This window comes from Oryzias melastigma, linkage group LG16 (assembly GCF_002922805.2).
Source record: "Oryzias melastigma strain HK-1 linkage group LG16, ASM292280v2, whole genome shotgun sequence".
Classification (NCBI taxonomy): domain Eukaryota; kingdom Metazoa; phylum Chordata; class Actinopteri; order Beloniformes; family Adrianichthyidae; genus Oryzias; species Oryzias melastigma.
In genome coordinates this window covers 6,121,669-6,133,937 of record NC_050527.1, presented here as the reverse complement: position 1 = coordinate 6,133,937, position 12,269 = coordinate 6,121,669, and the positions used below count along the sequence as shown (strand labels likewise).

The 12,269-nt window shown below is 36.2% G+C and overlaps 1 protein-coding gene across 2 annotated transcripts; it reads left to right on the top strand.

Moving 5' to 3' along the window:
• The first annotated feature begins 3,962 nt into the window (after nt 1-3,962).
• Nucleotides 3,963-12,269, top strand: LOC112143700 (tumor necrosis factor receptor superfamily member 5). 2 transcript variants are annotated; one of them, XM_024267868.2, is made up of 8 exons: nt 3,963-4,556; nt 4,684-4,809; nt 5,092-5,238; nt 5,319-5,412; nt 5,797-5,873; nt 7,783-7,902; nt 9,849-9,980; nt 11,228-12,269. In XM_024267868.2, the coding sequence occupies exons 1-8, from the start codon at nt 4,487-4,489 to the stop codon at nt 11,383-11,385; spliced, it is 924 nt and encodes a 307-aa protein (XP_024123636.1). In that variant the 5' UTR covers nt 3,963-4,486; the 3' UTR covers nt 11,386-12,269. The 2 variants fall into 2 exon arrangements, with proteins under 2 accessions (XP_024123636.1, XP_024123637.1); XM_024267869.2 differs by having other exon boundaries at nt 3,964-4,556; nt 9,852-9,980.

Sequence of the window (12,269 nt, the reverse complement as noted above, 5' to 3'; positions counted from 1 at the left end):
AGAGTCAGGAATGTCGGGAAAATATTTTATAATCAGCTCAGTAAGGATCATCCCTCCTTACAGTTGTAAAATGTTCGATTTGTTTTCTATATGATGGACTTTATCTGAAATAACTAAAAGAAATCAATCATTTCACAGAATAATAAACAATTTATTTGATTATTTTTCTGCTTTGTTTTGTGCTAGAAGTCCATGAGTATAAGATAAATCTGTTATAGGTTACACGTCATAAAATGTGTTTTCTTGTACCTCTGACATGACGTGGACGTCGATCTGAAGAAGAGCAATCAAGATTGTCTAATTGATGCTGGAAGTTTGTCATTAAAAAGGCCTCTACTGATGCTCCCACGCTTCCTGGAACCTGTACTCCCAGAGCACCCTCCACAGGACACCACGGTCGAACGCCTTCTCCAAATCCATAAAACACATATGGACTGGAAGAGCAAACTCCCACGAGCCCTCCAGCACCCTGGAGAGGGTGTAGAGCTGGTCCACTGTTCCACGACCAGGACGAAGACCGCACTGTTGTTCTTGAATCTGAGGTTCTAGTATCGGACGGACTCTCCTCTCCAGTACCCTGGCATAGACTTTCCCAGGAAGGCTGAGGAGTCTAATTCCCCAGTAGTTAGAACACACCCTCCGGTCCCCCTTCTTGAAAAGAGGAAGCACCACCCCAGTCTGTCAGTCCAGAGGTACGGTTCCCGTCTACCACGCAATGCTGCAGACACGTGTAAGCCAAGACACTCCCACAGCATCCAGAGACTTGAGGTACTCAGGGCGAACTTCATCCACCTCTGGAGAATTGCCACCGAGGAGCTCTTTGACTACCTCAGTGACCTCAGTTTGGGTGATGGACAGTTCCACCCCAGTGTCCTGTGAGTTGTGCCATAAGAGAGTGGATATTTCACCTCTGTTCCTCCCTACAGATCTTTGAAACAGTTCACTGTATTTCAAAACAAAAGTGCATTGACGTTCCTAATTAAAATAAGCATCATAGTATTACAACATCAATCTTTCTATGTCTGTTTGGCTACTTCTGCTTCCTCTAAACTCCATTTTTTCACTTCTTGTTTCAGTACTATTTCTTCTTCCTTGATTTGTCCTCGTTTGTCTCACACAGACTTGTCGCATCCTCCTGATTTGCTCACAATCATTATGGTTGTAGGATTTGTTTTTACCATTGCAAGTGTGTTTGTCCTCAGCCACCTGGTAGCCATGGTAACAGGAGCAGCGGTACCCTCCATCAAAGTTGTGACAAACATGGGTGCATTTGTTGCATTTGTTCAAAGTCTGAAAAATTAAACTGCTGTCACATGAGAACAGATAATGTACAAAAAAACTATGTAGGCAGTTGTCATGGCACATGTGACACCAATAAGATACCATTTGTTGATCAAACATTTCACTTGTTCTTTTTTTTCAGCTTTTAGAACATGTTTTTAAAAAATGTGCACTTCACTACAGCTAACAATAGAAAGTTGTGGGTGTAAAAGAGGAAATGATTTAACCTTTGCCCGATGAGCCCTAATTTTTTCTTACATTTCATACCATACCAATGTTACATAGATTTAGCAGCTTATTATTATAACTTATTATAACGCCAAAGAAAGGGGAAAGAAGAGGGTTAAGGAAATTGGAGGATGATTACAGAAGAGGGGTAAAATCATAGAACAACAAGTCACAAGATGCTGGAAGTTTATAATCATTGCTGTCATGTGTAAATGTTGGTCTAAAAGAAAGCCTGTGGAAGCAGCCATGGACTAATGGATGCATTAAATCCACTAAATTAAAACAAGACGTTTCTCATTTAAAACAAGAAATATGTGTTTGCTTCACTGTTTCATATGATTGATTTTTCTTTGATGGTCCAAGACTTTGGAATAGATTTTGTTTTGACACAATGTAGCGATAAAGAAAGGGGCAGACTTTTTTCTCTCTATCTTTTTTTTATCTTGTTTTTTTTTCTTCCACTTAGTTTATATTAAATTGACGTTAAATATTTTCATGAAGTCTTTTATTTGTAATTAATTATCCTTGAGCTCACCATGGATGGTGTAGAAACCTCTGAAGCCGTGGTACTTCGTCTGGCTTGAATAGTCCGATTGAAATAAAAGCTTGAGGCAGCCACCAGGTGGAGAGATGAGCAAGGGGTTCACTGTGGATATGAGTTCCTCAAACTTCCCCTTTCAGCAGAGAGTCGATATTTGATCTTCATCTGAATAAATCTGATGTAAACAAGGAACAATATAGGATTTTGAACAGAAATAAGGTACGTTTGTAACACAGAAAAGTAAATTCAGGTTAGCGGTGTCCAGGTAGATGAGCTTCAAAGAGAGGATGTGACCTTCGGGAGCAAACCCGAGGAAAAAAAGAAAACTGGGGAGGAGAAATCAATTTAAGCAAATAATAATAATAATAATAATTTCACCAAACGTTTAGATTGCTTAAAAAAAATACCATAAAAGTGGAAAAAGTCATACTTACACATGTGGACAAAATTGTTGGTACCCTTTGGTTGATGTAAGAAAAACTCACAATGGTCACAGAAATAACTGGAATCTAACAAAAGTAATAATAAATAAAAATTCTCTGAAATTTAACAAATGAAGGTTAGACAATTGTTTTGGGCCATACTTCAACAGAAATGATGGTAGCCCTACAAAAGACTGACAATAATGTGACTAAAGGACATGTGAGTCCAAGATGAGTTCACTAATACACATCATAGGCTACAAGAGGAACACAGCTAAAAACCCACGCATGGCTCAGAGGAAAACATTGGACTATTCCAAAGGAGCCTTCTTTGAGCCTTAACCCAAAATCCTATTGGAAGGAGCTGAAACATGCCGTCTGGAAAAGGTATCCTTCAAACCTGATGAGGAGTCAACAGGTGCAGAAGTCTCAGTAACAGTTACAGAAATGTTAGATTGCAGTGAATGCCTCAAAAGGTTGTGCAATAAAATATTAAGTAAGGGGTACCGTCATTTTTGTCCAGGGATGTCTCATGATTTTATTTTTGTAAATAAGCATGATTGAAAGGCAATGTCGGATTTATATTGATTAAATTCCATAAAATCTATATTTATTAGTGCTTTTCTCAGACGTGAGTAACTTCTCTGACCACTGTAAGCTTTTCTTTTATTTACTGAATGGTACATACAATTTTGTCCACGTGTGTAAAACTCTTTAGTTTGTGTTTATGTTTGATAAATGCAAAAATCCCATGAAAAAAGTGTAAACATTTTTAAAATAAGTTATGATCTAATCATAAGTTTTATGTAAAAATGTGTGATTTTTTTATGTTGTAGTAAATCTGTCAACTAATATAAAAAAATAAAAAAAACTAAGCAAAACGTCCTCATTGCAGATGCAGGACATTTATAAATATCGTAAAACGATCGAAAGAAATGTGAACTGGAGCAATGAGACACAGTATGATTCATTCTTCTCTGCTTGGTAAATCATTTCAACAATCTTGACGTCAATACAGAAACATAGTAGAAATGAAAATGTTCTGTGATGGGTCAGAAAACTCAGAAATCCTTCATTATTTCAAACGTTCAACATGGTAGCATTTCTGTAAGTATTTGGAGTAAATTTAATCTTTTAGAAGAGAAAAAGATTATCCAACATTATTTGTTCATACATGTGAGCATTTTGAGTTGGATGACTAATGCAAGACTCATTTCTTACAAATTGATTATCTGATATGATTGATATAGTGATAATGTAACGCTCAAGAACTACATCTCAAAAACATCTCAACATTGTTATCGGATCAACTCTTTCCTCAAATAAACTCTCAGCTCCTCTTCTTCCTCTTTTCTTAAATTTACTTCAACCCCCCCTTCCTGTCTTACCAAAAAATGTGCCCAGATAAGCATTTTTTAATTTATTTGCAGCCTACGTAGGCTTTCAGAAATGAGCGAGTTCCTGTGGGTAACTGGGGTTACAGGAAGAGGAGCAAAGCAAAACACTTTTGAGAGAATACCAAATGGCTTTTAACTTCTAATTTTACTAGAACAAAAGTTCATGGAAACAATGGATGTAAAGTTGGAGGGAGGAAATCTTTCTGTACAGCGCTTGATGAATGTGCCAAAATCTTGCTTTTGAATGTGGAGCCATGGAAACACTTGTATGTATAGTTTGAGAGCTGAGACAGGAAGGAAATGAGGAGAAACGCAGAGAGAGGCAGAGACAAAGAAAGGAGAACAGTTTATAGAGGTCAATGGGGCTTTCCGTCGATTAGAAAAGACAAGAAATAGGTAGAACAGAGTGAGGAGGGAGATTAAATGTTTGAATCACAACCCGATCAGACATCAGGAGGAGTTAAGACTTAAGTTGATGAGCAACCAGTAAGCAAACGCCAGAAAAAAGAAGTTCCCTTTTAAGGATTGGCTTTGACGTTACGACAAGAGTAAGCGGAAGAGTTTTAAGAGAGAAGATTTCACCTTCAAGTGATGGACTGCAATCAAATCAGCTGCAAATGAGAATGTCTTGTTCAACTGAAGATTTGTACTACAACAATGGGATTTGCTGTGACCGCTGCCCTCCAGGTCAGTCCATTTTATGAAAATGTATTCCCTGTTCTCTGTTTTTTATTTATTTTTTTGGTTAAATTTTAAAATTTTTCTTCATTTGTTTAACCTGAATAATAAAATAGATATTTATGTTTGTTTTTAGGACATTATGTACAAACTGAATGTAGCCAAGACCAGAAAACCAAGTGTGCAGTCTGTCATCACGGAACCTATGCAGCCACCAAAAATTACCTCTCTAAATGTCACGTCTGTAAAACGTGCAGTTCTAGTAAGTAAAAAGTATTGGTAGATTCTGTGCTGATTGTGGTAATGTGGTTTTGTCTTTATTTTAACACACACTTCCTTTCTTTTCACTTTTTATCAGTAGTGAAATTGACTGATTTTGGCTCACATTCATATTTTACCAACTTGTGTGTATATAAAGAGTTAAAATCCTTTATTTTTGTCAGAATAGGAGCTAAGAAGGTGTCCGGTTGTGTAACCCAAAACCACTTTGAGTCTCTGATCTGCCTTCAAGATAAAAGAGCTAAGAAAATGTCTTCTTTTTTAGAGAACCACCTGAAGCAAGAGAGTTGCTGCACAGCTGAGAGGGACACTGTTTGTGTGTGTGAGAGAGGTTACTACTGCAGCACTCCTGTTTGCGACCACTGCCAGCCGGTGACCCGGTGCAGTAAGGGTTCAGGAGTCAAAGTCCCAGGTAGATTTCCTCTGAGTTGTCAATACAAAACAATAATCCAAGAGGACTCAAATCTGAACAGGATGTTCCCACTTTTTCAGCGACTCGCACAAACGACACAATATGCCAAACGTGTGAAAAGGGAACCTACAGCAATGTAACGGATTTCGACTCCTCTTGTAAAGTTCACACCAGGTAAGACTGGGATTTCGTGTTACTCTTGTTGATAGTGATGCAGAAGGATGTGACAGAATTAGTCATATGCTGAGATGGCAAAAAAAGGCTCCAAGTTTCGTTCGAATCCTTTTCTCTGTTTCATCCCCATCACTCTGACTTTATGTCATCGACACTGCAGCGATGATGCAGTAATGGTTTCCTGAGCCTCACTGGGCAAAAGGTTCTGGAACTCCAGTTTCTTGTATAGTTTATTCCCTCAGAGGCAGACTTTCTTGTTCTAAAAGCTGTACTTTCTTATCATTTAAATGCCATGCAGATGTTGTTGTTTACCTGTCCAATCAGCAAAGATAATGGTATAAATGGTATGTTGATGTAAAGCATTTTTTTACTTTCGGCTTCTAGATGTGAGGACATTGGCAGAGAGCTTCGAACCCCTGGAACTAAAGAAACGGATGCCGTCTGTGGAGACCTCATATCTCGTAGGTTCTTCATTTTATCTCCAAGCCCCCACTTGAGACAGAGTTATTTGAAAAGAAAAGCCCTCACTCTGCTTCTTTTGTCACTGTGGGGCCTTGAGTGCAACTCCTTCTAGGTTTTTTCTGGAATTGATTAGTAGAGAATCCCTCTTATCGAGTTAGGCAGAGGAAGTCGTAAAGATGTGAAGAAGATGAAAACCTGCAGTCGAAAGGATGCAGCTGAAAAGGCTAAAATGAATGGGTGGTTTTTCTTAAAAAAAAATTTTAAAAAAAGAAAAAATCACCAACAAAGTCCAAGATAACGTTTCAGGCTGGGCTGGGTGTTTTAAAACATTATGTAACTGAATGTTAAAAAGTTCTGGTTCTGAGCTGATCTGTGGACAGTGTCTCACTAAATGGTACATTTGAGAGCCCAATTTCAACTGTATACATTAAATTAACAAATGTAAGTTTATAGGAACATTTCCCCCTATGACGCAGAATTCTAAGCTCTACATCGATTAAACCTCATTGATTTTTTTGACATGGAAGTCGGTGGTAAATTTAGTGGTGGAACAACAGGGGGGCAGCTTTCCCCCCAGAAAAAAGCTTCAACCCCCAATTTTTGAGTCATTATTGTATCATCATTGACAAACCCTAAGAAGTCCCAATCAAAAACTTCTTTAAGCTCTAGATATAGTACCTTGGCTAAAAGAACTGCCGCTATAAATATAAATAACATTAATAAAAGAGTTTGAAGTATGTATTTTTGATCCTTTGTAATGGTCTTCCAATGCTTTTTTATTTTGTGACCAGGAATGTAACGATTCACTTTAACAACAATTCCATTCGATTCGATATTTGTGCTTGTCGATTTGATTTGCTTTCCAGTTTGATTCATTTTGAACAATCCGATTCACTGACCTAAAATGGATCCAGGACATCTTTATACAAACGTTCAGCTAGTGTGACTCAGAGATAAATCTGGTAGTGAACAGTGCAGGGGAAGTTTTTCAATTTTCTTGAATTTTTTGCAAGATAATAAATTAAATATATGAACAAACAAACAAGTAAACAAGAATTAATGGCAAATCCATTCACATTTTGGGTTTATAAAGTTCAAAAGTTCTGAAATTTATTGAATTAAAATTAATTAAAATTTTGAATTTGATGAAAATTGTTTAAAAGTTGGGTTTACTCAAAATTTTGAGTTGAATACTCAACTCAAAATTTTAATTTGATTTAAAAAAAGCATTTTAAATGTAACAAATTAAAGAACTTTTGTTAATTGATCCAATGTTTCACTTCTTACAGTGTAAAATGGGAACAAAAACCTTCGTTTTTATATTAAAAAAAGCATGTTTTTGTCCAGGTTCTATGTTGTTTCTGTCTCATATGAGGTCACTTACCAAAACACTTTAGCATCTGATCCGATCAATCTGTTAAGTTCTAGAACCCTTTGTGGCCCACGAGTCAAAAAGTTTGCCCACCTCTGTTCTAGCTCCAGCGCTGGGTTAATTGCTCCCTTCTGAAGTTGGCCTCCGGTGGTCTTTTGCAAAACGTTAAATTTGGGACAAATTTAGAAGTGAAGGTTTGTACTTCACAAAAATACAAATCAGACCCTCAATAACAACTGAAGATAAAACAAATTTAACAGAACAGAAAAACAAAAGCATGAAAATGAAGTCAAGGATGCAGACTTGAACATTTTAATATTTACAGCTGCACACTCTGAAACATGTTGCATGCAACAACAAAAATTAGGCAAATAGCACCACTACATTTTAAACTAAACAAACCCAAAGTCCCCTTTCAGAGTCTTCTAAGAGTCTGCTTCATATTAGTAAGTTTAAGAACTCATCACAGTCAGTTTAACTGTGTATTAAAACCCAAACATCTCCGTGTTCTCCTTCACTCCTGCTTTGTTCCACAGGCTGTCTCGGTGGACCCGAATGTTCTTGGATGCTGCCTGCAGGCCTGTGGTCGGGATTGTTGCTGACGTTGCTCGTCGTGGCAGCTCTCATCTTCTGGAAACGCAAATCATTCAGAGCAGGTGTGGTTGACACGTCACCTGTGTGGGCTTGTTTTATTTCTTCTTCTAATTGCTCTGATGTCATTTTGATCAAACCTTTTTTTAAAAATCCCCAAAGAAGCGAGCATGCAAATGTGAATTTGTGGTATAAACTTAGTGAGGAGACATAACTGTGGGTCTTCTTGTCTTTGAAGCCGTACAGTTGAAGGTCATGACGCTTTGTGAAGCTTGTTTCACTCAGAAACTCCCACTGATTCCCAACAGTGGGTTCGGAACAAAAGCAAAAAATTGACGTCTAACTTTAGGAATTTTACTCTGATTATCAACATGAATATGTCATAACTGGCATTGACGTTTTTACTTAAATAGAAACAGTTTAATCAACATTTGAGGCGGATGTGTAATGCTGAAGTGCCAAGACTGACAACAAACAGAAACCACACATCACATCCTGTACAGTTTCAGCTTGACACAATTCTTTGATATGGCATGACGCACTTCACAGAAACCCAACGTATAGTCTGAAACTGAGCCCACACAGCACACTGCTGCCGTGTTCTTATTAGCTTACACAATATTTTCCTTTGCATTTGCTTGCTTTGCAAAATTATACAACAATGGATCAAATGCCCAATGAGGCAAATTGAATTTGTGATATTGGGCTATATAAATAAAATTGAATTGAAAAATTGAATCAAATCCATCCAGGGTGTACCCTTCCTTTGCCCAACAATGGCTTGGATAGGCTCCAGCAACCCATGACCCAAAAAGGGGTCAAACGAAAACGAATGTCAATAAGTGATTTAATTAACGTCACGAGATACATGTGTCTCTGTTCTTTGTGGTTAAATTGAAACTTACCGGCAAGGTTTGTGTGAATGTTCTCAGAGAATTGTGTAAACAAAAATAACACAAAACAAAGCTATTTTTCTGGTTTGGTGCCAAATTCTTTTTTTGGGTGGATTTGAAGAATTTCTCACTTGGAATCTTTTTTTCTTGTTTAAGATTTTTTTTTAATATAATTTAGACAATTATTAAGTCGGATTCCAACTATAAATGTTATATAGGAAAACCTGAGGTTCTCAGTGCAAAAAAAAAAAGAAAAAAAGGTTCAATTGGTTTATAAAAGAAAAATAATGGATATTTACAACTCATTTTATTTTCAAACAGTTACTTCCATTTTTTTGAAAGAAGCGGAAGTTGACAATATCATTTTTGCATTGAGTGAGTTGTATTTTTAAGAAACTCTTCAAGAATATGTGAAAATGTTCAGAATCAGTGGTTTGGATTCTTTCAATTTCAATTCAGAACATTTTGATTTTTTTTCAAGCACCTTTCAGCTTATTTTCCTTTTTATTTATATGATTTTTCTACATTGAATAGTCACATTTTTAGATTTAGAAATAATTTCTATGAGTTTATTGCATATAATCTAAATTGAAAATAAAGCATTAATTTACTCATGTTGTGCACAGGGGATTGAAGAGTCAAGAATTGCATTGACATGGCACAGAAAAGTTTAAACAGGATGTCGGTAAACATGTCTCCTTATTGACAAAAAAAGAGAACGAATCATGAATCACCCTAGACAGCCCACCACAGGATGTAGACCCCCATTGTGCACTAATTCAGAAACAGAAATGTGGGGCGGTAAATCCCGTAAACGCTTTGACAAAAGGGGGTACAACGAGACGACAGGAAATGTTTACCAAAGAAGAGGTTAAAAACAAATCTAGGGATATATTATTGTTAGAAAATACAGTTATTGTGAATTTATATTTATTTTGTGACGAGGTTAAAACCACAGGAGCAACTGAATTGTGATGCAGTTTATAAGCTGATTTTTCCCCCATACGTTAAAAGAGCAGTTCTACTTTCTGAAGAACTTTAATGCTTGTTCCCATGCAGTCTGTTGTTGGAGCTGAGGTTCAAATGTGTTTTATTAACATGAAAACTCTTCTGTTCAGCAGTCAGCCGCAGGCTTCCTGTTACCAAACTGAAGAGCGGTCCCCCACCGCCTGTCACTCCCCCAGAGCTGCCTTCTCATTGCCAAGAGACCTGCCCGATTATTGACTGCAAAATAGCATTTTTAGATCAAGGTAGGAATTTCCAAACACACCAGATTTTCAGCTTTCTCTACTTATTTAAGGTACTAAATATTTTTGACAGCAAGATAATACATTTCTTAGTGGGTTATTTGGAAAAGTCAATAAAACTCACAAAAAAGTTGCCCGTCATTGATGTTTTAAATCAATCAAGCTCAGGTTGTGGACCATGGACAGATATTTTGGAGCAATAATAACATGTTTAACCCTGTGAAGCCCACTGCATCAAAGAATTGTCTGATAGTTCCTATTTGGGAAACTACTGTGTTTTTAAGCCATTTGATGAAATCCATAACAGAATTTAGCAATGTAGTATAGATAGCATCAATTATGATACGTTGGGTCATTTGAAAAGTATTCACAACAATGTTAGTTTAAAATATTAATATGGACATTTAGGGGGAAAAAGCCAATGTCTCAAATTATATCCATACCATTTGAATATGGTTTAACTGTATTGTAAAGAATTAATTATCAACAAATGTTTCATTCTTTCAATTTAGCAAGTAGTCATTTTAAAAAATGAATATACAAGTTTTTCTCACCATAAAGTTTTTAAAGTTTGCAGATTTTTCACAAAATTGTTTTTGAGATTTTATGGAAGTATCCATTTTGAAATGAGTTCAAAAAGTATTTTTACTGCCCCTGGTGGAGTTATGATGAAGTACAGGACAGAAAACAAGGACCAAATTAAAGACCGTTGTTGTTTTTTTTTGTTTGTTTGTTTGTTTGTTTGTTTGTTTGTTTGTTTGTTTTAAGGAAAGTTTGGGTCAGTTTGTTAATGAGATAGGCGTCTCTGAATACAAATGGTTACCTAGGTTTTATTCAAACTTTGGCCTCAGAAAGTACCGTGCATTTGAAGCTATTTAGCAGCTGCTTTTAAAGAGTGTCTGCTTAAATTTGTTATCATAGCTTTGTACAACTTTAAGGTACATTATATGTTGTATAACTTGCAACCATACTCTTCATTTTGTCTTTTATGTGACAATAAACAGCAAATCTGAACATGTCTGAGTGGCACATTTCAGATATCCTTTCCTAGCCACAGAAAAAAAACGATTTTTCTCATGCTTATTTCAATTTAAAACACCTAAATATGTAACATTAAAACAAATTTTTATTCTGATATATACTCTATAATAGCAGCTGGAGCTTGTTAGTTAACTTAAATCTATGCCTGCTATAAATATGTTTTAAAAACGCTGATTATTTTCCATGTATGACTCTGTTCTTCTCCACAGATGATCCCACTCTCATCTCCAAAGTTGAAGACAAAGACAGCACCCTTCCCATCACATCTCTCCACAGTGACTGCAGTCACATCAGTACAGTTTATTGGCCCAGCAGCGTTCTCAGGTCGCAGTCTGAGCCACAAGAGGACGAGTGGTGTGGGACATAAACTATAAAGCTAAATGTGTTAGGTCTTTTTCATGACTAAAACGGGTATTTATATTAAAAAGAAGATTTTTATTTTTTAAATGTGTCAACTTTAAAAATCAAAGTCATCAATTAAATCAGAAATCATAGGATTATAACCAAGTTCTTGATTAGGTGGATGATAGTGTGCTGCCACCTGCTGGACTCTGATGAAAATTGCAAGTTTCAAGTGTAGCTTCTGTGAGTAAATATCTCTGGTTTAAAAGCGCATTCCAAGTGACAGAGTTGTGTCCAGTAACAATACTTAGGTGCTGAAACTTTTTAAAATATTTTGTGTAAAAATTAAATAAATAGTATTAGAAGACGATAGTGGGGAAATTAACCTCAACATGGCGTCTCTTATACATCTCAGTCACTTGTTAGTTATTAATAGGCCTTATGTATGTTTTTATTTTATGTCTTTTTGTCTGAAATGAAATTTTTATAAATGTTTTTATAATTTTGCATTATTTTTTTAATCTTTTCTTTCATAAGCTACTTGTTGAACTTACTAGATACATTTTCAATGCCGGTATCGTCATTTTTCGGTGGTTCAGAACCGATGATTATCATGTTAAAAGTGAAAATCTTAAAAAATAAGGCCAAAAATGTTGTAATACTAAATCAAATCATTGTTGGGTTGTTATTTGCTGAGGAAAGATGTTGCCAGCAAAATACACAAACCGGTCCAAATGCTGATGTTCAATTTATACTGTCTGAAAATGCTGGATTTTCTCTGGATCTCAAAGATGATCCTTTTGTTTCAGATAAAGTTTTGTTTTGAGGCATGAAAGTACAGTAGAAGCTTCTTCTATGCTTTAATTTACATGACACCCCTTTGGACTCAATAAAGTTTATTTTTTCTTA